The sequence below is a fragment of the Lates calcarifer genome, linkage group LG11, assembly GCF_001640805.2.
Source record: "Lates calcarifer isolate ASB-BC8 linkage group LG11, TLL_Latcal_v3, whole genome shotgun sequence".
Taxonomy (NCBI): Eukaryota; Metazoa; Chordata; class Actinopteri; family Centropomidae; genus Lates; species Lates calcarifer.
The window spans coordinates 8779182-8804021 of NC_066843.1; the positions used below are offsets into that span (position 1 = coordinate 8779182).

Consider the following 24840-nt stretch of genomic DNA (forward strand, 5'->3'; position numbering starts at 1 on the left):
TATACTCAATAAGGCTATAGAAATGCGTTCAAAATCTTACGTAACATACAGAATACCCCACTAATTTTATTGTTCCTTGCTGATGCTGACGTTAAAAGTATTTTTTGCTGAAAAGAAACTGAATTACTCGGCCATTTCTTTTTTAGTTGAAACTTTATGGTCAAATTTTTGTTAGGTCTTAGTTATTAGTTATTTGCAATGTTTAATACTTGGGCTGTGATTAAATTGATTAAAACTTTTATTAATAAAGTCTTGTAGATCTGCTAGAATCAGCCCCACCTTTATGGACTGTAGATTTGTAGCACAACATAGTTTTCACTACAGCGACCACTAGGTGGCACCTGCATGTCAGGTAATAAACCACCACACATGGTTGGGAAACATCAAGACTCCTCCACACCTTACTTATGTTTCTTTTTGTCCTGTTTCTCTGTTTAAACACCATTTCTTTGGGCATTTTTTTTTTGTGTGTATTTTTTAAAGTTGTGATGTAACAATTTATATTTTAAATAGCTTACAGTCTGAGAGAAACACACCAGCAAAATTAGACAGATCATTAAAGAAAGCCAGTATTCATATATAAAGAAAGTGAAATGTGAACCAGCTCGGCCACTTGAACTGCCAATAAGGCTTTCAGGGGACCCAATCAGTCAAGTCACCGCAGCCACAGGTGACAGGCCCTGTTTTACAAGGCTCCGCTCTCGCCTCCACCCACAACTAAAAGTGAAGGAAAGTCATGCGCTGAAGGAAACATAACTTGGAGAAGACTTTACACCACATTTACCGAGGCGTCTAATTTTATACTGAATAATTCTGGTAATAGCCCAACTGTTTGGCAGCAGTGGTTGTTCTTCCTTCTATGGCACTGTACAAGGAAAATAGCCAAGAGGACGCACATGAGTGCCCGGTGTGCTATGAGTGTCTGTCGGGCACTGAAAGGACTCTGAGCTGCGGACATGTGTTCTGCCACGACTGCCTGGTCAAAACGCTGGTCAGCATCCACAGCGATGGAAACATCAAAGACACAATCGTTTGCCCCATCTGCCGACACCTGACATTCATCAAGAAACAAAAGGAAGCGCTCGTGTCCCTCGCGACGGAGAAGGATCCAGATGAAGGGCAGACCCTGGAGGTGCCTCTACCTGTGTCACTGGGGCAGCTCGAGAGCGCGCGGCAAACCTCCAGGGACAGTTTACCGACGGGGTTTAATTGGATCGCTAACTGCTTCAGGGGGATCACCGAGCGAGTCCGTCGACAGAGGCTGATCAGCCCCAGCCACAACGCGTCTCAGATCTTTATCATAAGCGCTCAGGGGCGACCCATGGCTGAGGAAGATGCGCTCAGTGTTGTAATGACTGTGGTCCAACCCCAGCGCAGGCGAAGGCGCAGGATTTGCACAACTGCACGGTGTCTGCTCGTTTTGCTGTCAGCATTTACTATACTGGCACTGGTGGCTGCCACCTTACCCTGGATTTTGTTGGCTTAGCCCAGTGATGTGGGTGTCTGGATTATGATGTGCCAACAGGGAATGAGGAATGGACATTTATAGATAAAGAAACTCTCCACAAACTCAAGTTTATCCATTAGCTATGCAATGAAATATGTGAAGCAGTTTGTTGTACTGATAAAAATGACACAACCAGGCAACAGAAAATGTGCAATTCAGGTGATCTATCAGTCTGCAGCATTGTTATCAGGCATTGTCATTTCCCCCCTTGGTTTAACAGTTAGGGAGTTTATTGGCATGCCCACCTCCTTTATGTGCATTACCAGGCAACAGTCTAAAGCAAAGTAAAGGTTAGGAAAGCCTTGACAGAAAGTCTTTTGTGTTGCATTCCTGTCTTTGACAAGTTCTACCTGTTTTATGAGAAGGAAACGCGCAGGAAATTTTAACAATTTCAAAGCACATCCAAAAGTTGGTAGACTGAGCATGGATACTTTGGAGGTATAATTTAAACAATTTAAGAAAAGGTTTGTCTGGGAAAAATGCAATAAAAACCCTTTAACCCTGCATAACGCCATTGCTGTTAAAGCAGTTCAATTCATTGCTGTGTTACCTTGTTGTTAGATACCCTGTCTCCATACAGCAGGCAATAACTTAGGTACAACATTTATCCTACTTTCAGGATTGTTTTGTGTGTCTGCCTGTGTCATCAAAAGAAAAACAGAGAGGTTACATTTTGGTTGCAAGACATGAGCTTGGTTTAGTGAGAGAGCAAAGTGTGATAACAGTCAAGGTATCACGTTGGCAGACCTTACATCACAAGGAGGGAGAGGTGTCAGACGTTTAAAAAAACATTCTCACAGTTTCCATTTTACACTGTCATCTGAAACACAGATCAAATGGAAAAGGGTTGAACAGGCAGATAACTGGATAGAGTTAGTGGTTGTATTAGACCCTTCTGTAACATCCTTTGCAACATGCGAGCAGCTTCTGTTGCAGTGTGTTTATAAAGACGCTGTAAACGGTGTCACCTTTAAAACTTTAAGTGAGAAATAATTGATGCGCCCATGGCAGTCTGAAGGCGATATACTAGCAGGTATAGGGATGAGCTAAGCCTGGTCCACTGCTGTAAGAAGATACAGTGCTGGACTGCAGGATTACATTACCACCAACTCTTTAAGAATACAGACTGAGACAGGAGAGAGGGTTTTATTAGGTTCATTTTGGCTAAAATGAGAAAAGAATAGAGGTTATGAAAAAAATAACCCAATAAGATAATATGGCAATTGATTTCTTTGAGTGTAATTCGTTAATTGTTTTTGGGCAGGGAGCTAAAACATTGTCTCAACATACTTACATACTGAGTTGCAGTGTATTACGCAGCCTGGGGTGGAAGTTCATGACATATGACAGTCTAGTTTTCAGAATGAGCATGATCAGTATCATGACCAGCCTGACAGACGTGTACACTCCTAGTTTCCTCCTGTAGCAAATCCTCAGTCATCCTGCCGGGCCAGTCCTACAGGTTACACTTTTGGAGAGCCTCCTGCTTTTCAGCCCTGCCTGGTTTCTCTGAACATGGGAGAAGGATAGAAATGATTTCATTCATTTGATGAATTAGACTTTTTAGATCATTGTCCTATTTTGTGGCTTGTGTGTCAGCGTGTGGACCCAAATTAGCCTTTAAGTTGTAAAAGCCACAGCGAAGAGATAACAGCTGAAAAAAGAATAACACAAGGGATGTATTCAGATTCAATTATGACAGTACAGAGGGCGAAAACAAATTGCTCAATGAGCCAGTAGCAAAGTCTCTCCACAAGTATGCTCATGCTATTATAGAATCAGGCAGTGGTGGGAGAAGTACTCAGATCCTTTACTTAAGTAAAAGTTACAGTACAACAGTGTACAAATACACAGTTACATGTAAACTACTACCTACCTAATTAAAAGTACAGATGTATTATTAGAAAAATATACTCAGTATTAATGCAAAAAAGAAGTAAAATTTCCCTTATGACTGATTATATTACATACTGTGTATTGTTGAAATGTATGTCAGATTATTAGCATCTTACTGCTGAGTTAGCACTCGCTTTTAACAACTTTTTACTGCCAGAAAATAAATCAGAAAGGTTGTAAAATGATTAAACGGAGAGAAATGAAAAAAAAAAAAACAAAAACAAAAAAACAAAGTTGTGATACACTAATCGGGAGTTTTGGAGTATAGAAGGGAAATGGTGGAGCTACTAACAATGTCTTTTTCAGGGCTGCTCTCACTTGAAACAGTGACATTTTATGGGCAAACAGAAGTCTTGAGTAACAGTTCTGTCATCATGGATCATCAACTGTAAAAAAAAAAAGAATAACACTGAAATAAAATCCACATGAACCAGGTGAGATTATTAAAAATGTAGAGTTTAATATATATATTTATTTCTGACATTCTGATAAGGATTGCAGGTAGGCTTCACAGTACACACTGTGTTCCACTTGATATGCTAAGCAGAGGAGGAAGGGGTGGGCATGGTGGGCTTGACAAGCGGCAGGTTTTCGTTTGTACACTAGTAGTGAAAGCAGAAGGAGGCAGTACATCCACAGGCAACGTCCACTCCTCTACCGTATTGCTCAAAACCCCAACGAAGGACCATTTTCTTGTGATCCACATTCTCTAGAGTCTGTCATTTTATTCTTTACCCCTCTTACAATCCCTAAAAAGACAGTGATTGACACAAAACGTGGATTATCAAAAGACTATCTAAGCGCATGCATGACACTTTTTCAGATTTTCCTCTTTTTTTCTCATTTAAAATCCCCCCCACAAAATGTAAACAAATTGAGCTTTACTTTAGACCAACATACTTGGTGGTGAGGTGAGATAGGAAATAGGCCTACAGTAGTTAAAACGCTTGATAAAACTACGCAACAGTGTACCATTAGGTGCAAAAAGTGGCTCCTATGAATATGCTCTTGAAAAGTTAATTTACTGGCTGAAATTAGAAATGTAATGAAATTATGACTTGTGTTTTTTTGGGGGGGAGGATACAGACATTTTTTTCTTTTCAGCAGCATAATAATCACACCTATAATGAATATGAATGCATGCTTTTAGGTGGCTGTATTTTCCAGTTATGATGCACAAAAGCATTACAGTAATACTGCCCTGCACTGATAATAATACATGCCAACAGGCCCTAATTAACCTTCATCCCCCCAAAAAAAGGAAAGAAAAAAACCTAGCTCTCATTTGTCCTGTTAGTTATTACAAAACAGGTACCTCACCATTTGAAATCTGAGTAAGTCACATTCAGAGGTACCCCTGCCTCCTCGTATAAATGTATGGATCCAGCACAGACAATAAAACCTCTAGTACACATTGATTATGCCTATAGTTCCAAAATAACAACCAGTGTGAGGGCACTTGCAACTGTTGTCATATAATCACCACAGCTATCAATATAATTATCAACATCACCAAAATCTTCATAAACATAGTCCATTGAGAACACACACTGAGGCATACCATGGATCACTTTTGGAGAGAGGTTGATCTAGAATTCATTTTGTAAGAAGTTAACTCACACATAAAATCAACTCAGTACAAAACAAAACAAAAAAAAGGATAATTGCTTTGCAATAAAATTAATGGCTTTTTTTTCTGAAGGTTTGGGGAGGGTGACTTTGACCACTTTTTGGACTGAGGTGGATCAGTAAACAGTGTAATTGCACTTAAATTGACAAAAACTATTGTCCTAAGACATTCTGAAGGAAATTAAAAAAGTGACACTGCAGCATCTGTCATCTGATGAATTTGAAATATCTCTAATTAATTATCTGTGGCGAGAATACCAACAAAGGACGCAAAAGATTTTCAAATTTATAAAGTGATACAGCAGGTGTGCCGAATTTGATTACGTTAGCTTTTCTGATTGAAAAAGCTAGAATTTTTACTTTTGTTATAGTCAGTCCAACAACATAGGCTTACGACTACATTTAGCCTCATTATGAATTAATTAAATGGTCCAAGTGGGCTCAAAGTAATCTAATTATTTACACAGGAATCTATCAAATTAAATAAGAAGCAAAGATATAGGGCATTGGTGTGTTACTCACTCTAGCATGTATCAAGTCAAAGCTCAGGAGGCAGAATTAGAAAGACCACAATTGTTTTTCTAGCAGAAATAACATTCTGCATTTCTGCTGCAGCATTGTTGTTACCTGGTGCTAAAAGTGAAAGATTATGAATCTACAGTAGACCTGTTCATCGTGTGCAGGGACAAAAATAACATCAAAATTTTAATCATTACATTTTCTACACATGATAAATATCAGCACATATATTATTATTATTATATATATTCAAGATATGCATTTTACATATACTTTTCCTCTCAGATTTATATATACATCAATTTATGTACAGTCTTTTTATTTACACTAGGGGTCAAAGGTCACTGAACCTGAAGCACTTGAAACAAGGTTAAGAGAGAGAATCATAAGAACCTAAAGGCAGTGTACTCATCCATCCATTATCATCAAACTGTAACAGCACGTGGGGTGGGCTAAATTTACTCTCCAAGGACGACAACGACGACAACGAAAACAGTCACACAAATTAAAAACACTGCCATTCTGAGGCCCTGGATCCGAAGCAGTTCGACCATATTGGCTTGTCATGCAAACACATCTTGGTGCTTTCTTTGTAAGTGAATAACAGATACAAGTTCGAAAACTTGAATTTACAATAACATTCTTCTCATACTGTGCTGGTATAAAGTGAGTTAAAGTGAGTTTATCTGTGTGAGGGTAAATGTCAGGTAAAGAACTACAGTTGTAAAATGTGATAGAGGAAGGGAAATCAAAACTGGGTGTGACGATAAGAATCAAACTGCATTAAATGATTCAAACAACCTGCCTGGCTCAGCGTTTTCCTTAATGTGCACAAAGCTTTTGAATACCCTGTGAGCAATATAACCAGATTACTCTCTCGCTCTGTCTCTCTGTTTAACCCTGAGGATGGGCTTTGCTCCTAACAACGTCAGGCTCTGAGTTTCCCTAACCAAAAGTTGTACAACTCATGAATATCATATTGCAATTTGATTGCATGTTCTAATAAGGCAAAAAGAAATAAAAAATGCACAGATCACTGCATCAAACAACAAAGATGAACAAAGTAAAGCAAAAGAAAAAAAAAAAGAAACGACTGAAAAAATCTTTGTAATGTAATACTCATCTATATTCCAGTCTTTCCTCCTAAAGGCAACTGTTCCTCCACTATGGCATTTTGGTGTTTTTTTTTTTTTGTAGTCACATTTATGTATTAGCGAGCAATTGTAAGAGATGAGTTTCTTTGCAGCCTGTAGCAGATGTGAGGGAGGGTTCGAGTTCTGGTTTCAGGTGGGCATTGGTGAGGCCAATTGGTGTTTCCATCAGGCCTTGGCGGCGACAGTTAAAGAGTATGTACAGCCATAGGGGTGCTGGTAAGCTGTGATGCCTTAGGGTCATAGGTCATAGAGTGGTGCTCTGTGGCTCCTCCTCAGCAGGCACAGCGTCCCCCTCTGGAGAGTCTGTCACTGCCAGGGACCTCCTGCAGGGGGCACCGCTGAACTCATCGATGAGGCTGTCCAGATTGACATTGATGGAGGGGATTTCATAATTGAAGATATCTAATGGTGAGCATGGCGGGAGAGGTGAGTATGATGAGCAGGAATGGTGGAGATGGAGATGGTGAGCAAGAGGAGGAGGAGAAGAGGGCGTATGATGATGGCAATGAGGTGTAAAAAACGGAAGAGAGCAGAAATAATATTAATCGTTTTGAGTCTGGACTCATGGTAAGTGGCATATGATGTCTGTCCTGATTGAAAGAATCAGTAGATTACATGTGCTTCACATTCTACACAGGGATGTTTTCGGCGTGTTGTTAGTCGTCACACCTGCACAGACTTGGTGGCGACCAGTGAGGTTATGTCACAGCTTTTTTTTTTTGTGTGTCTTTTCAGACGACAACAACAAGATATTTTGTCAGATAAAATACAATAACAGGTCAAAATGACTGCACAATGACACACTACTGTACACGTTTACAACAATGGCCAGATAAACTGACACAGAGGCAACAAGATGTGTGTGGAACTCTGTGGAAAAAATGGCACCAAGACACCAAGTGGGCTTGAAGTAACAATGGAAAAAATCTCATGAGGACCGGATATTTGCTCTAAATAAAGATATATTCTAAAGTGCTGCTGCATTTACTGAAAGCAGCAGGTCCAAGCAGAGACTGATGACTACTCCTGTGTAGGAATGAGATGGAGCGTGGCAGTGTAGTAAGAGGGAGCAGAGGTTATAAAAAGCGATGAACCTGCCAAAGAAGGATTGGGGGTTACCTGTGGCCCCCCGATACCGGTGGCAGGGAGCGTTAGAGGGGGGAGGGGGGAATGTCTGCTGGCAACAGGGCTGGGAATGGGGAACGAAAAGGAGGGAAGGGAGGAGGGCTTTAAGATGGACCTCTGTAAGCGACGGCGTCTGCAATGTGAGCGCAGTGTGGTGCACTCTGGGAAGTCCTTAAGCCATGCATTATTGGTTGAACCGCAACACCATGCAAAGAGTCAAAAATGTCAACCTGCGAACAGGGAATAGGGCAAAAAATTGTCCTGATTGGGAGCTACAGGTAGGTAGGTTTGAGGCAGGCTGCAGGAGACCCCAGAGGCAGCCACAGCACGAGGCCAGGCAGTGAGATGGAGCGCATGGGGCGGGGGGCGGTCTGGCTTACCCTAAAAGTCCCCCTCACACTTAGCCCACACTGAATCCCTGGCCTCACACAGCTGCAAGGTACACAATAGTAGCAGGGGGAACAAGAGAATGATAAATATAACAAAGTGACAGAATGATTGGTATATATTGACAGAACACCTCATCATCAGAACATCATACTGTAGATATAATGTGGGGTTTTTCTCTGGCTAGGTTTCCACGCCTGCTACGCAGTAAGAAAGTTACTGGACTGGTGTGAACTGTGTAAGCCTCTGACCTACCTCTGCCGAGTGAGGGTCTGGGTAACACAGATAAACAGAGAGCACATGATGAATCTAATGGCAACTTCCATACAAGCAGGACGAGCTATGCTTCTCTGATGTTTCCACACATTACCCAGAAACATCATCACATAACACAAGCAATGAGTACATAAGTCAGGAGTTTTGCTCACTACAGGATAGCACAAAAATGCTACTATTAACATTGTATCATTGTCAGGCATCTGTGTCTAAAAGGCAACTTTTATTCATTCAGACAATCGTTTGGGAACAGTCAATAAAGGGGACAGGTATCTTTTATATCTACAGTGGCAAGTCCCTACAGAGTCCTACACTCGTCCACCGTCTCCATTGGACAGAGCCACAGCGAGTCTGAGAGAGGGCCGCTGCAGCCCCACCTGTGGTGGTGGTAGCGGGGGTGTTGTTGCCAAGGGCTGATGTTTACCTGTAGACATGCTCTCCCCAGGAGACAGTCCATCCAGGAGGCCCTGCTCCAGGGGCTGGGGAACTGGGGCCACGGCCGGGCCAGTGAGCCCCGGAGGGGCTGTGGGCGGCTGAGGAGGGGGCAGGCTGGGTCTCTGCCTGGGTTTAGGGGCGGGCCGAGACTTGGTGAGTGTTCCGGTCAGGGAGGGCGGGGACGAGAGGGAGTGGGGAGCCCCCAATGGGGTCTGCCCAGGGGAGGATGGGGGCACTTGCCCTGGGGGGCAGGCCAGTCCATAAGGGGACGGGGTGCTAGGTGGTGTGGGGGACAGGCTGACCGGTGACGGCTGACCTGTTGACTGGTCGGACATCCCGCCAGACTGGCCATAAGGGACCTTGGGAGGCACAGGGGCCAACTTCTTGGAACCTGGAAACACACAACACGGTAATATTAGTCACCTGTAAAAAATGAAAATACAAGAAAAGTCAACGTAAGCTCAGGTCGAGAGAAGTGCTGACCTTTGCGCAGGGTGTGTGGACTGTGCTCTGTGGAGTGGGGGGACTGACTGCTGCTCTGAGGACTGCTGCTGGGAGGGACTGTTGGACCTGCCACCTGGATGGCTTTGTGTCCAATTACAGGGGAGAGCTCTTTACTCTTCAATGAACTGAAAGAGACAGGCAGACATTAGTGTGCGAATAGTATCAGACACCATTTATCTGTGACCAGGCTGAATAGTATACCTCATATACATTGCCTCAGTGCTGCCGCCACCACCACCATCACCACATCACCACCATTATCATCATTTTTGTGCCACTACTTTTGTGTAGATTGTTAGCAATGTTACCAAAGTTTTGTGAAACCCAGAAAATGATGCAGACAATACATTGAGGGAAGCAAGTCAGTGTTAACAGATCAAACAGTGTCACAAATGCTGCACATAAGTCCCTAAAGTTGCAAATAATTCTGCATGTTTAAATCACAGTGCATCAAATATAACTGAGCATCTAGTGTTGTCTTTTTCGCCGATGAAAAAGTCAGTAACTACCTAGGGACTGAGAACATCAATATATCTATTTTCACTGAAATAATGAAGTTAGATGGCACTGTTAACCAGACAGATGCTGCCTGAAAAAACCAATGAACATTTCAAAACATTTCACTGCCATTATTACATAAATCACAGAGTTCAATAACATAATAAAATAAGATAAAATATAGAGTAAAAAAAATCTTCACAGCAGGTTTTTTAGAACACCAGTAAATTGAATAGACTTTTCACATGTCAGCTGTGTTGTATTCTGAGTTCTAAAAACAAAAATCATACAAAAAATTCCAAAAGTCATTTCTTCTCAGTAGATGCAGAAGCTTAGTGGTCTGAAACAAAGCAATTTTATGATGTTGAGTGACTGAACTACAGCTCAGCTGGGAACTGAACTGAGCTCACAAGATTTCAATCTCAGGATGAATTCCTGACCAAAACACCACTGAGCTCCTAGAATTCTTTCCAGCATTAGTGAACAGAGGGTGTACATATTTGTGGTAGAGGTAGCATTAATGCATAGACAGAAATCTGTGAATTGACTTTCTTATGCATTAAGTTAATTTCTATACAATACAAACAATAGTAAAGATGTGCAATAAATAGAGCAGACATATTGCATTTGAAAAGATAAACCTACTTTATATACGGCAGGTAACAATGAGGACAGTGAGTGCACTGAATCAAGAACTCATGTTATGCATCCTTTCTCTGAAAACATCTTCACCTCTCATGTAGTTTACTTTTCATTAAGTGTCTGCAGCAAGGATATACTCAATAATATGAACTTATATAGTTGCAAATACAAGACTGAGCTCATGAAATCTCACCCACAAAGAACAACCATACTGCAGTTTAGTAGTCACATTACAGATTGTGTGACATCTAATTAACTGCAATCTCTTGCTGTCCCTTTGAGCTGTGTGCCCCCGACAAATAAGCCATCTGAATTGGAAATCACGGAGTTACCGAATCACGAGAGGGAGCATTATCGAGCAAGCTTGTTCTGACCGCTGACAAAGATCTGCTGTAATGATTCACGCTGCCCTGTGTGGTTGTAACACCAAAGACTTATGATGCGGGAAACTGCCACAGTCACTCTATACAGTCACTCAGCTGGAAGACGCTTATTCTGTATAAAGACGTTCTATACTGTAGATTTAGGGACATAAGCTGTAAAGTCTTTACTTTCTTAAAAAAGTAATGCTTTCCTTCTGCTGGTTAGTAAAAAATTGCTGCAGACTGTAGAATAAATACATTCATATGCTATTGGATAGCCATATGCAGTATTGCTCATGTATTTATCGTCTACTCAATACCAGCATCAAACCGAGCGCTATATAAGCCAGTAACATCCTTAGTTGCTAGGCAACCCCATGAGAGGCATCCCCGGACAACCTGAATGTTACAGAATCTGAGATATGTAATTTGAAGGGGGCGGGGGGAGAAAAAAGCAAAAAAGCAAATATGAGCCAGCGAGCTAGAGGACAGGAGAGATACAGCTGCCACTCTGTGATGCATCCATAGTGGCCATGGGTGTGTTGTATTTACCTAGTCAGCCTGGGGGGTCCTCTCTCTCGGGCACATGGACAGGCAGCCCACGGCGGGGGCGGGGGTGCGGACGAAGGGAGGCTAGGGGGGTTGCCAAGGGACTGGTCATGGCGGGTTAGTACCAAGGGGGTTTTGATGTAGAGTGGTGAAGCGTTAGTGTCTGGTGGGGGGGCATGCGACATGTCACCAGGCGGACTGTGCTTGGGGAAGTGCAGACAGCTGGGCTTGGGGTTCGAATTGATGTCGAGTGACGAGGAGGAGGAGGAGGAAGAGGAGGAAGGGGGTGGGGCTGGGGGGGTGAAGCCAGACCAGCGCATCGGGGGCGGGGGGGAGCCTGGGGGGCTGGGACTCTGGACCTGGTGCCACAGGGCGAGCGCAGGGCGGGGGTTTGGGGTAGAAGTGGTGGGGGAGAGTGTGGCACGAGGAGGTGGGGTAAGGGGGGGGTGGCCGGTCCTCCCCTGGGGGTGGGTGGGCATGAGAGGTGTCCGGCCGATTGGGCGACACGTTGTCTGAGCTGTAGATATTAAGAGAATAGACAGCACAAAAGAAACAGCTCTAGTGATTGAACAGGGAGACGCATTGGAGCGATATAGGATAAGCTGTTTTGATGATTAGGGTGTTAGTGTGTTAGGTGGTCCGTAGCCAAAAACAGAAGAATAAAATAAGGAAAAAAATTGCGTTTTAGGGTGGGCGGTGGGCACCAAGCTTAGCACACAGTGAGCTTAGTGCAAATACAAAGACAAGCACAAAGAAACAGCAAAAGAAAAGAAAGTTTTATTGCCAAAGGAAAAGAATACAGTGTGTAGAACTCCCTCTGTGATCAACTTGTGTCTGTACACTGCATGGAGCTGTGAGGATCTGTCTCTGGAGCCAAAGTGCTGGTGTGCAGCTTTACAATATTGTCAAGCTGACCTGATGGCTGAATCTCCTCAGCTGCTGCATATGGAAACCCTATCTGCCCTAATCCTATAGGACTTGTTTGCATTGCAGGTCCTGCAGTCAGCCCAGGGCAGTGTGAAACAGACACAAAACCCTTTCATTGGCTGAAAGAGCCACAGGAGAGGAGGAGGTGGGGAGGAAAGCCAAAGCCAAACTGGAAGCCATATTATCTCTTTGTCTGCCACACAGGCAGAGCCAGCGACCATGAGGTGATTATTCATGTGTTTAACTGTGATAATCATACCAAAAAATGATGAAATCAGTCTGAGTGTAAACAGAAAAGGAAATAAGTCACGACCAAAGCTGAGAAAGCCAAGCCACAACAATGGGATACTGGAAATATTAGCATGCTCGCAAGGACTTGCAGATTGAAGCTTAGTGCCATGTACAGAATCAAAACTTTCCAAACAATATTTCGACTAAAACCCTTCAGAGTTAGAGTCAAAAAATGTCATTATCCTTTTTGAAAATTTAACCCACAGTGACATCTACCTGACAAACAGGGAGAACTGAGGAAATGTAGAGAGTGAGAAATCATAACAACAACAACAGAATGAGACATGAAGGTGAAACACACCAAAAAGAACATGGAGGTGTTGCAAAATTAACAAATGTATGATTAACATAGGCAAAGATCTCCATCACACAGAGCTGAGAAGGTGGTGATGATGATGGTGGTGGTGGTGATAGCAATAAAAAATTAAAAGTGGATGCATGAAGGAAAGAGTGGGGGGTGGGGGCACAGCGTCTCCAACGGTGACTTACCAAAACCTTTCTCCCAGCGGCGGCGTCGCCGACGGGGAGGTGGCGAGCTCTCCGGGCTGCTCTGGGATGAGCGTGTCCGCGGGGGAGCCGGGGCCCTGCATGCCCGGAGGGGTGGAGGAGGCTTTGCGTGCCAGCGTGGATGAACCCTTGCGAGACACCCAGGAGGTATCCATAACCCGGACGCCCATGCTGGAGACAAACACATACACAGAAGTCACATACAATGATGAGAAAGTGCTACAAGGTGAGTGGGGGTCGTGAGGAAAGAAGTGGGAAAAAGGCATGATACGGTACCTTTGTATCTTCCTAATGCTGCGTTAGTAGGGGAGAAGAGAGGCAAAAGGGATATGAGGTCAGAAGTAATGCAGGCATGGTTCACAACACCACACTTAAACCACTCAGACAGACTCGGTATATACTGTATATAATGGGGAGATGAGATCTGCAGTGGCAGGAAGGAGGAGAAGGGATGTTCCAGAGGTGAGAGGATGTCAGGCCACATAACCAGCCTGCACTTATCTACTGAGTGCCAATGAAAGGCTCGGTTTTTTTCCAATTAAACCTGTTTGGTCTTAGAAAACACACAGACAGAGCAGATGCTTCTTCCCAAGCTGCTCATTGCTCTAAATAGACAAAAGCTATTTTCCATCACCCCCTCCCCCATATTGATAGCTGCTGATCTACAGATTTAGATCGATGCCTGAGGTATTGTAGGCTTTTTTCTTAATTTGATGGGGGTATGTTGAAGGCATCGGTGCTAATTCTGCCAGTGATTTTCCACCAGCTGGATGAATGACTCAGGCCAGGTGACGTGCTAGCCAGACTGCGAAGGAGGAGCTGGGTGTGGGAGGATGGGAAGATAGTGCAGGAGAAATATTTCCTGATAAAAAAGAGGTAACCATCAGCCCTCCATGTAGAGACCCGTTGCCATAGAGACAACGCCACTCAAGGCAATTCAGCCCCATATATTTAAATGAGGTTAGTTTTCAGCCTTCTCTTCTCCCAGTGAATCCTCCTCCTATAATAGGGGATGTAGTTGTATATGCTGGAAATTGTTGACAGGTGAGATATACAATAAGTATCTTCACCTCTCTGCAGCCTATGGAGGCTCCTGACTCACTGGAGCAAAAACTTTAGATCACAGGATGTGTAAATACTCCACCAAAGTAATGGATTTTTAATGTGCAAGTATTGCCCTCTTCAGATATAAGAATTCCATATCAGATGCCTGAGAGGAGGCGTGGGTGGAAAGAGAGAAAGAGAGTGAGAGAGGGAGAGAGAGTGAGAGGTGGGCAGCAGAAGGATGCGCTTGGCATCATACCCATCCTTCTTGTAAAACTCCAGCATCATGTTGTCAGTGGCGACGCTCAGTGGGCGTCGGCTCTGGTCGTGCTGCTGCTTGCGATCGGATTGGTCCATGTCTGGCGAGGGCATGGAGCTGTAGTTGGAGTTGTGGTTGGTGTGGATCGGGCTGCCGTAGCTGCCTGTCAAGTTGAATTCAATCTCTGAGGGACCAAGCAGACACACCATGAGCATACAGTATGCTGTAGTTACTGCAGTGTTTATGAGCATGTGTGTTGGTGTGTGTTGTGAGTACACAGAACTGTAACTGTTTATTGTGAATATTTTACCACATTAACTGTGGTTTACCCTGCTTAAAATGGCATATCTATATAACAAATACAATATTATAATGGATCTTATTTCAATGCTGATTTTACAGAGAAGTAACTGTCGCCTTCTTTAAATAGCAAACAGACTGATTCCCTACTGTTGCCCTATGATGCTGAAGTTCCAATTACATCATCCACACTCACAAACAGTTCATTCATGTGTGTTACCTTTTCTTCATGTGTGTTTTTGGTTTTTTGTTTCGGTGTAGGTAACTGTTTATGTGACAATTATGGCATCACAAGGCACCATCGTATTTATATAGGGCTGAGCAAAAGAAAAAACGAACCACAGTAACCATAAGACTTCTTTTGATATTGATATCGCTCAAGTATGTGAATATTATATCAAGAAATTAATGATTCAATTCAATTATAAGTCAATAATCATTCTGGAAGAAGTCTTTGCAAATGGTTTGATGCGTTAAATTGAACAAAGTCTGAGCAAAAACTGTGGGTTGTAATCTACAAGATTCATATCTTTTAAGTCCCACGATTCAATTACGATGAAGGAAGATCAATAAAAATTTATATGGTGCCCAGCCCGACTACAATATTACATACATAGCATGTGATCCCCACCTCCAGGGAAGAACCAGTCAGCATGCTGGATAATGGGCTCTATGATGCCAACAATCTGCAGGGACACGGTGGTCATCATCTCTGTCATGTTTCTGGAAAGAAGAGAAAGGAGTGAGCGATGGTATAAAAAAACAATAAATAAAACAATGTGAAAATAGTTTCACGTGAGCTGTGTTAAGAATACGTACGGTTCAGTGTGTGTCCAGAGCAAGTTAGGGCCAAGGACAATCGCCATGTTGCCAGGAGTCATCTTATTGGCATCTTGATACTCGCTCAGCTTGGCTAAGAATTTGATTAGATATCTGTAGGGTTCAAATGAAAGACTGCATCTTAAAATCAGTTTTTAACCTATATTTAATTGTTATTTCTCCACCTGTTTGAACTGACTCACAAACTCATTCATTCACTTTTAGGTTGCAGCTGCTCCACCTGTGCCCCCTACTGTATAGGAAAACAAAGTAACAGCAGCAGCAGTTTAAACCTGCAGATATTTTGATGTTGTTTCCCACAAACCAAGAAATTAACAGTTGCAGTAAATTTAAAACTTGCCACCTGCAGACAATTAATACTACAACTCTAAAAGTCATTTTCTGCAGGTGGCACTACAGCCACAGCTGGTGACACATGAATATATGCATTTCAAACCTGCTGCTGCTGTTACTTTTCTTACCTGTAGGTGGCGCAGGTTGGACTGAGACTGCATGGGATCATACAGGGCTTTTATGTCTTTTTATAGTAGTCCAGCCAAGTGGGAACATTTACAATTAACTGGACAGAAAATCAGGGCAAGTAACTGACCTGAAATTGTTCAAGTTGTCTGTGGGGAGTTTTTCACACGCTGCCATCAATGCTTGTAGCCTCTTGTCCATATCTTGAATGCTGTGTAAATAAAAAATCATTACGGCTTACTGTTGCTCCACTTCCTAATAAATGTCACCATTTTTCATTTTGGCAGTTAAGGCCCTCTGTATAAAGACTTTGGACTATTTTCTGCTTTACATCGTGGCCAGTGGCATGATTCAAGAAAATGGTTTTAATAAAAAACAAAAAAGAAAAAACCAGCAACTTACTTGGAGGCCTGAATCCATTCATCATAAAGTTCAGTGGTCATCAATGGCTCGGGGAGCTCACGGAGGTATGATTTCAGAGCCCCTGTGGGTGAGAAAAACAGGGAGAGCGTAAAAAAAACTGGTCAGCCTTTTTTAAGAGAAGTGGAGGGTTGTTTTCTTTCTTCAGAGCGCTGGTGAGGCCATGCCCCGTATCTCCACTCCCCTACAGCAGGCCCTTGCGGCTAGTGCAGCTGCCAGACCGAGATTGCTCAACACAGATTTCATGCTAATGTGTGAAATGGACAGCAATATCAGAACAGAGAGCCTTCAGGAAAAACAGTGCTGAGGGCAGAGCTGATGAAGACTGCTATGCTCACCCGCAGAAGCACATTTTTCCACTGACTGGGTCCAAAATCAATCCAGAAACTTTTGTATCGTGCAAACAAACTTTCCACATCATAAGAAAACACTGCAGAAACTGAGTAAAAATCATTGCCTTTTACATAGAGATATCTCACAGTGTTTTTTTTTCCCACTGACTTACAGTGACAGAGTGTAGGGGTTGTTGTTATGGAAATGGACTTCGAACGTGGCATTTGTGTGGGTGTAGTTCACCTGCGATGGCGTGTGGGTCGGAGGAGTACTCCTGCACATCCAGAACTCCGCAGTCCAGGGAGGCTTTCAGCTTCTTCAGCTTGGAGGCTGACGGAGCCACTCTGAAGAGGCCCTGCAGCCCACACACAGGAAGCACATAATCATGTGTAATTATCAGATCTAACGTGACCCGCGCATAAACGCGGCATAAAAGTAAAAGCCTCTATCGTTGTGCACTTGACATCGGCAGATGATAAATAACACAGGATTGTTCCGGTGGTTTTGCATGTTTGAGTCCATTAACTTCAAAACACGAAGGCTATACTTACATGACATTACTGTCGCCATTTTTCAAAGCAGAAGATTTTAATTGGTCTAATTACCACAAACAAGTAAGACTACCATCAAGATGATTAGTAACCTCAGTCACACAGTCACTGTACTGTTAATGCGTACATATCTCATAATTTATTGTGTTATTTCCTATTCTGCAAACATACTGCTACCTGCCCTCTCTCTATTTCCTCACAATAATTTAATTTTAGCCGATATAAGCTCTTGAGAGTGAGTCTTTTCTGTCTGACGTGGTAAGATAAAGTCAGGTTTTAACTATTTACTGAACAGTGGATGGAACAGCAACTCTGCTCTTTAAGACAGTCATCATTTTTGTCAGTTGTGCTAATGACATGAAGTTGACGTGGTGTTTTTTAACAGATACTGGCACAATTTCATTTGAGTGTGTATGCACTTGCCTGCATGTGTGCATGTCTGGCTGTGTGTGAGTGTTTCAGGGTTACTAATTCAAACAGAAAGACTGATGACAAACCAGTGTTTCATTGTAGGGAATCAGGTGTGTGTCATGGCATAGACTCATGCACCTGCAACACCTAAGTGATGTGTATTTCTGTGTGTGCGAGTGTGTGTGTTGCCCTCCACCTCCTCTTGCATGCCGCACTCTAGCAGCATGGTGACACAGGCTTCGATGGGGAAGGCGATCTCTCTGCCGCTAATATTCAGGTGTTCCTCCAGAGACTTGCCAAATGACGGCTTCTCCACCCACGCCTCTGCAACACAAAGCAACAGCTCGAATCACACACAGACACAAACAAACACGCCCACGCACTGTGGCTTCATCTCCTCCTGGATGACTTAAGGCCAAAGACTGTATATAAAGTTTGGGGACCTTATTTTGTGAGAACCTTTGTTGACAGAATTCATGAATTACAACCCTTTCAAGGTTAAATTTCAATATTTCACTGCTGCCATTTTTTCTGGTGTTTATTAGGAAGGTGTGTTGTTTAAGCCCCCTAATGAGCCACATCTTAAATATGAAGGTGGATAATTATAGGTTAATGAGATTGTTATGTGACACGTCATGGCTATTTAACTCCATTACTTCTCAACTTGATATTGCTTCAGGTGCAGAAATGGTGCACATCTCTACAGATGCACGCACGCACGTGCACACACACACACACACACACACACACACACACACACACACACACACACACACACACACACACACACACACACAGTGCATGACTCACCTTGGTGAGCTTTAATCTGGGGCAGGACACTGTGAAGAATCTCTAATGACTTCCTGTGATATTCTGCCTGTGTTTCTATCAGCTATAGAAAGGAGACAGCAGGAGAAGAAGTTGTAAAAAACAATCTGTGTTTAATACAATCTAATGCAAGTCATGCTAGTAGATCATCTGCAGTAATTGTTGTAATCAGTAATGCAGACATACAGTATCTGATATATTTTCCTACTGGGATCACAACTTTAATGATATAATATACTTACTGTCTGGAAGTAATTTGCATAGTCTATTTCTTTGGCCACAAAATTGTACATATCTGCTGACAACTGATCCTGAAACAGAGAGCAGAGAGCGACCATCTTTTAAGAAATGACCTCACTACAGTCCTAAATGTAACTGTAATATCCTCCTGGCAATGGGATCCATTTGTGTCTGATACATGCAGGGGGGGTTATAAATCAAACGCAGAGCAAGGGAGCCAGAGGAGGGAATAATATACGAGTTGCTCTGATTGGTGACTCACCCTACAAATCTCCATCCGATTGGCTGACTCTTCCATCTCCTCTCTGAGGGACTCGGACTTGGCGCCAGGCTGCAGAGTGCTCGGGTGACTGGATGACTTGGACGACTGTTGATATCTATGGGCAATTTTTGGAAAAAAGATTTTTAAAATGGCCACAGCGTTGGATGTATCATGCTTCCTACACAGAGATTTAAAACCTGAGCCTGAATTTTAAAAATAAATGAACAAGGGCAGATCATTCACCTTGTCCGTGCCGAGTCCATGTCCAAGACGAGTTTAGCTAAGTGCTTCCTCTGTTTCTGGATGTTGGGAATGTCCACCTACAAAAGAAAATTAAGAGGAGGATTAAAGTCACCTCAGAGAATTAAAATATAGCCTTATTATGTAAATGAAGACCACATTAAGCTTGTGATTTTCCGTTAATAACAGTAGAAATAAAAAAAAAGTGACAAGGTGCGGCCCTGTAATTTGCTCATATCAGGAAGGTGTTATGTCTTAATTTGAGCATTAAGTAGCAGCAGTGCTGGCTCACCTCAGCAAGCACATAGAGAGGCTCCACCACATCTCTCTCTATCTGGTACTCAAACTGGAGGAGCTCCTGGGCCAACTTCTCCTCTGTCTCCCCGCACAGCTTCAGCATCTTCCTGTTTTGGTGACACACAAAGTCAGAGGCAATCAAATGCAATTAAAATGCAGACAAGGGTAATGAGGACACAGAAGGATTCAATAGCCAAATCAATAATTAAAGATGACTCTCCCATCTGTGTGTGTGCGAGGGAAGCGTGTGGGCACGGGCTCGTTAACTACGATGGACTTACCCCAGGAGAGAGTCATCTCCCAACACTGCAGCCCCTTCTACCATACACTGTGCCAGGATTGTGAGCGGTAGTTTTTTCTGATAGAGGGGAAAAAATAACATTACCAGAGTTTGTGCAAGAACTTTAAAAGGCTGTGAATAATGTTATATTGCGTTACCGTGCATCACATCAGATCAGTTTGCACTGCACGTCAGAGTCTGAGGGAGTGACGGATACAGGTACTCACAGAAGGTGACTTGACTGATCTCTTCTCCACGTCAGTCCCCTGCTGACCCTGCAGGCAGGCAGTCAGCTTCTTATGAGTGCTATGTGTCACCTGCTTGACCAAATCCAGACGCTTCTCCACCTGGAAGAACATATGCATATACACACACACACATCAAAAACTGCTCAGTATGCCCCATGTATTACCACTGACACAACAATGTACTCTTACAAGACATCTATCATCTCTCGTACTGCATCATAAATCTCCACCTGTGACTCTCTACATAGCACAACACAACACAAGTTATGTGTACACACACAAATGTTGTACTCCTTAAGGTAGGTCTGTTAGGTCATGCATGCTATGATTCCAAAACAAATCAGTTTGTATAATTATACACAGTAGATTTTTTTGTGATCAAATGTCAAATGAAATAAGAGATTTAAAGCTATCATTTTGGGTTGTGGGAACTTATGGTGGAAATGTGTCATTATGTTTGATAAAATATCAAAAATATCATTAGTTGCATGCTCAATTTTTCTAAATGTTCGCGTTTTCTTGTTAAATGCTGAGAGAATACCCCGCCCTGTCTCTAAATATTGTTCAAAAAGTTGCAACCACTAACTTCCATCATGGTCACACATGGCCATGACAGTCACATTAATTATTTCCACCTTCAACACAGTGTGAAGAATGACAGCACTACCTGCCAACAGACCATCAATCAATCATTAATCAAGCACCCGGTTTGCAGGTGTTGTCCCCTTCTTACTTACATAAACAGACACACATGCACACACACGCACTTTTACAGCACGTCGTACCTGTAGAAGGTCCTCGCTCAGCACCTCTGTTTTTTCTGCCCTGTAAAGACAACAGAGTCAAACAGTTAGGGAACCTAGAGGACGAGACAACATAAACATTAGCTGATGCTATCATTTTTAAGCACAGATATCTGCATGTATCTGTTTCTTTTGGGTATAATTGCTCTGTCAAATGTTGGGCTTTATTGCTAAGGTCAGGTATAACAAAAACTGTCAGAGGGATTGAATTTGTTAATATATCCTCTTTCAGGTCACATAACACGCTAATCAGCCTGTGAGGGTGAATATCACAGAAAGCAGAAAACATGTTCCATCCAATAGATGCATAAAAATCCATGTCTGTTTTTTAATGACACATACAGGAGAAAAGTGAAATACACTTTAGAGCATGTGAAGAAATGACATCTCAAATAATAAAATACTTTTTATTAGTTCATGATGACATATTAGTTGTACCCTCTACAAGTCTTTCATGCATCCAAATGTATTTCATAATGGTGTCTTTGCCAAAATGTTTCTCAGTTGTGTAATAAGGACCCAGCTGTTTTGCACTGGATGTAGAGGTCTCATTCACTGAGTAGTTGTACATCATCAGTGTGGCAGCGCTCCAAAATGGGTGGACCTGCATCCATGCACCTGTCCCTTTGGAGTATGTGTGTGGGTGTGTATATGCGAGTGCACGTGTTTGTACGGCTGCCTCGCTAAGTCGTGATCTTAGATAACACATAAGAACAACATGTTAATTACCTGGAAAACTATTCATCGCTGTAAACCCGCTGGAGTGCTCTAACACGAGCATGAGTGAAACCAGCAGGACGACAGTAAGCAAAGGCCACTGATTTAAATATGCCACTTGCCACTGAGGAGCATCACGTCCCACTGTGAATCCAGCAGACTGGGGACTTAGCCAAAGTCTGAAGGAAAGGGCAGAGCTGCTCTGCCGATGAGGCAGATAAGACTACTCATGCGAAGTAGCGATTGAGCCATAAGCTCACAAAAGAGCAAACCGCTGGATATCATAAAACTACGGTGTCAGCTCAGTTCACACAATTTGTTTTTTTGGGTGGAAGAGATTTCCCAAATGAGCTCAATATGCCTTTTATAATCCTGCAAGAAAAGATAAGATGGCCAAATTGTCTATTTGGGCTGTATATATAACAAGTGAATTTGGTTTGTTTTTCCAGAAATCCTTTAAACATATCTGGATCCCTATGACACACAACAATGCACCATCTTAAGCTAAAACAACCTTGAATCTATCAGAACTACCTAATCAGACTGGAGGATAACAAGTACTTCCTGCTTAGAAAAAGAGCTGTCATCTGACATGGCAGGGACTGCTTGAGCAGACAGTCTGACCTCTTGAACAGAGTCAAAACCAGACCTGCGGACCCCCAGCAACCACCCAGTGCTGCGCATACTCTCTCAGCACTTCCCCTTCCTGTCTGCACAATCCTCTTCCTGCTATTGTGCCCTAACCGTGCCAACGCCAATTGCGAATAATAGCTTTTTTTGTATCATTTATTTAAAAACAACATCTGAACGTATCTCTCCGTTTGACCAAGAGAATGGAAAAGACTTTGGTCTGTGCTCTATTATTTATCAGCCAGACAAAAATACATCAGCAGTACGTAACTAAAATGCTCTTTTCATGTATGATGCCTTCGTCACAGTGTCTGTGGAATGCACAGCGCAGCCGCCATGTTGACGAAAACGCGGAGAAGAAATGGACTGTGTCCGTTTATCGTTGACATGCAGTTGCCGTACACATATTCCATACATTGTTGCCAACAACAGAAAGCTGAGCTTTAATGATGTCACTTATTAGCATCCCTGGCCTCAGTGCCAAGATGTGAGCATGGAGCCATGGGAACTGGGTCAAACCATGTACCGATGGATCTAATCACAGCCAGCCTCTTGGAAAACTGCTCTGCCCACTGAGCTGGGGAGGAAAATACAGGAAATGTGTGTGCGCGTGCTCGCCCATGAGAGAGAGAGGGAGAGGGAGAGAATGATAGCAGAGCAAGAGATTTCTGGCATGATTTGAGAGGATAAGTGTGATCGCAGATTGCTGATTACATGACAAAGGGGGGGACAAAAATAACCCAAGCTGTGCGCTGAAGTTTGGCACAGTTTGGCTGCAACACTCTAACAGCCTCTAAAAATCTGTAAAACTCCATGTTCTATAAAGGACCTTGCAGGCAAGGCTGTCACATGTATTCCATGCTGAGTGTGTAGCCTGGAGGTCTGCAATGCAGCTGTGAGCTCGTCACTGTCGATCTGGCCTCACATTGGCTGGTCGAGGTGTCCCTCGGGAGACTCTGGCAGCTGAGGGACCCTAATAGGGGCCCAGCAGCACAGATGGGGACGGGAGCTCCGGCGGTGACAGAGGGATGTGGAAGAGCTACTGTGTTAGCGACGTTTGGCAGAGATAGATGAACAACCTGTGAGGCTCTCTGGCAAGGCTGTGTGCGTGTGTGTGTGTGTGTGTGTGTGTGTGTCTCAGGAGCCCCACTGAAAAGCTAAGCCATCATACTTTCTCAAGAATATGACAGCTGCATACTAGAAAGTTTTAATAGCGGGGGATCATCCTATTCCGATCACTCTTTCTGTTTCTCTCAAGCGTATATTTGTGAGAGTGTGGGAGTGTATTTCCTAAAGGCTTGTGTGAGGGAACGTGCACACCGAGCTGAAAGTGTTGGTTTAAAAAAAAAAAAAAAAAAAAAAAAAAAAGCTAATTCAGTTATCTGCATTTGATGTTCAAAATAAGGGAGTGAAAATTTAACACGCAGACATCTAGCGCTGCCTCTGACCACAACTGATGTGGCCATTATGACCGAGACATCAAACAGATTGGAGCCTGTCTTCAAAGCCAGCAGACTGTCTTGTTCTTTGAGCTTGTTTGTTTTCAGACAGTGGTATTTCCTCTTAGGAAAGCAATATCATACATCATTGGCCTGTGAAGACACAGAGACAAAATAGCGCTGCCTCGGCTGGAAATACAGGGGATGGTGGACTGGGGGGCAGGGGGTTGTTGGAGTTGCCTGGCCTTAGTAGAACCTGATATAAAGTTAACCTGAAGAGGATTTTGGAGGTGAGGAGAGAGAGATTCCTCTCAGTAAACAGTGCGCGGAATGAGTCCTGGGAGGAAAGTAAACACGTGGGAGAGTTGGCAGCCATGTGGGCGGTGTGCTCGTGGAAGGGGGGGGAAGGAGACTTTGCCAGGTTTATGCCAACCATCTGCCACTTTGCAGGCATTCCTTTACCTGGAGCTGCTGATGACTCAATACAAACAGGCACATACTGACACACACAAACACGTGCACAAACACACACACAGACACACACACACACACAAAGACATCTATAAATATACAGATTAATTAGCTAAAGTCAAAATGCTGTAATTTATCATAAGATTTCAAGCCAACAAATACAAAATCATTTCTAAATCTTTCTTGTTTCTGTGATACGATGGCGACAAGAGCTACAAATCTGTGCAATGCAAACACGGACGGCCGCAGAGACTTGAGGAAGATGAATTAGTTGAGACAATATTTAAACAGAGAGATCAACCGCCAGACTTTGAATAACTCCCTCTACACCTCCGGTGGCAACATTAACAAAGTGCTGATAAGAAGAAGGGTCTGAATGTGTTGAGGACATCTGGGTTTGTGTATTTACAGCTGGCCAAAGAGAAATGTAATTTCATTGTGCATATTTTCTCAGGGATCGTAGACATTCCAGGTCATTGTGATTCCATAAAGTTGGGAGTGAAATGTATACCAAATACCCTGCTGACCATTTCAGCTGCACATTCCATACAAATATGTCT

The 24840-nt window shown here is 43.1% G+C and overlaps 2 protein-coding genes across 2 annotated transcripts in view; one reads left to right on the forward strand and one right to left on the reverse strand.

Annotated features, from left to right (window-relative positions):
• The first annotated feature begins 626 nt into the window (after window positions 1-626).
• Window positions 627-4588, forward strand: LOC108902684 (RING finger protein 222). Its single transcript, XM_018704637.2, has one exon. The coding sequence runs from the start codon at window positions 860-862 to the stop codon at window positions 1484-1486; it is 627 nt and encodes a 208-aa protein (XP_018560153.1). The 5' UTR covers window positions 627-859; the 3' UTR covers window positions 1487-4588.
• The window catches only part of arhgap44a (Rho GTPase activating protein 44a), a 28275-nt gene continuing 7273 nt past the window's right edge, over window positions 3839-24840 (reverse strand). Inside the window, 22 exon segments of the mRNA XM_018704635.2 lie at window positions 3839-7107; window positions 8918-9319; window positions 9412-9557; window positions 11487-11827; window positions 11829-12000; window positions 13191-13379; window positions 13485-13502; window positions 14512-14695; window positions 15443-15534; window positions 15631-15744; window positions 16241-16321; window positions 16513-16594; window positions 17107-17218; window positions 18022-18149; window positions 18636-18717; window positions 18896-18964; window positions 19156-19270; window positions 19399-19475; window positions 19688-19799; window positions 19974-20050; window positions 20200-20319; window positions 21006-21045. Coding sequence (XP_018560151.1) covers window positions 6950-7107; window positions 8918-9319; window positions 9412-9557; window positions 11487-11827; window positions 11829-12000; window positions 13191-13379; window positions 13485-13502; window positions 14512-14695; window positions 15443-15534; window positions 15631-15744; window positions 16241-16321; window positions 16513-16594; window positions 17107-17218; window positions 18022-18149; window positions 18636-18717; window positions 18896-18964; window positions 19156-19270; window positions 19399-19475; window positions 19688-19799; window positions 19974-20050; window positions 20200-20319; window positions 21006-21045 — 2911 coding nt within the window. The 3' untranslated portion in view covers window positions 3839-6949.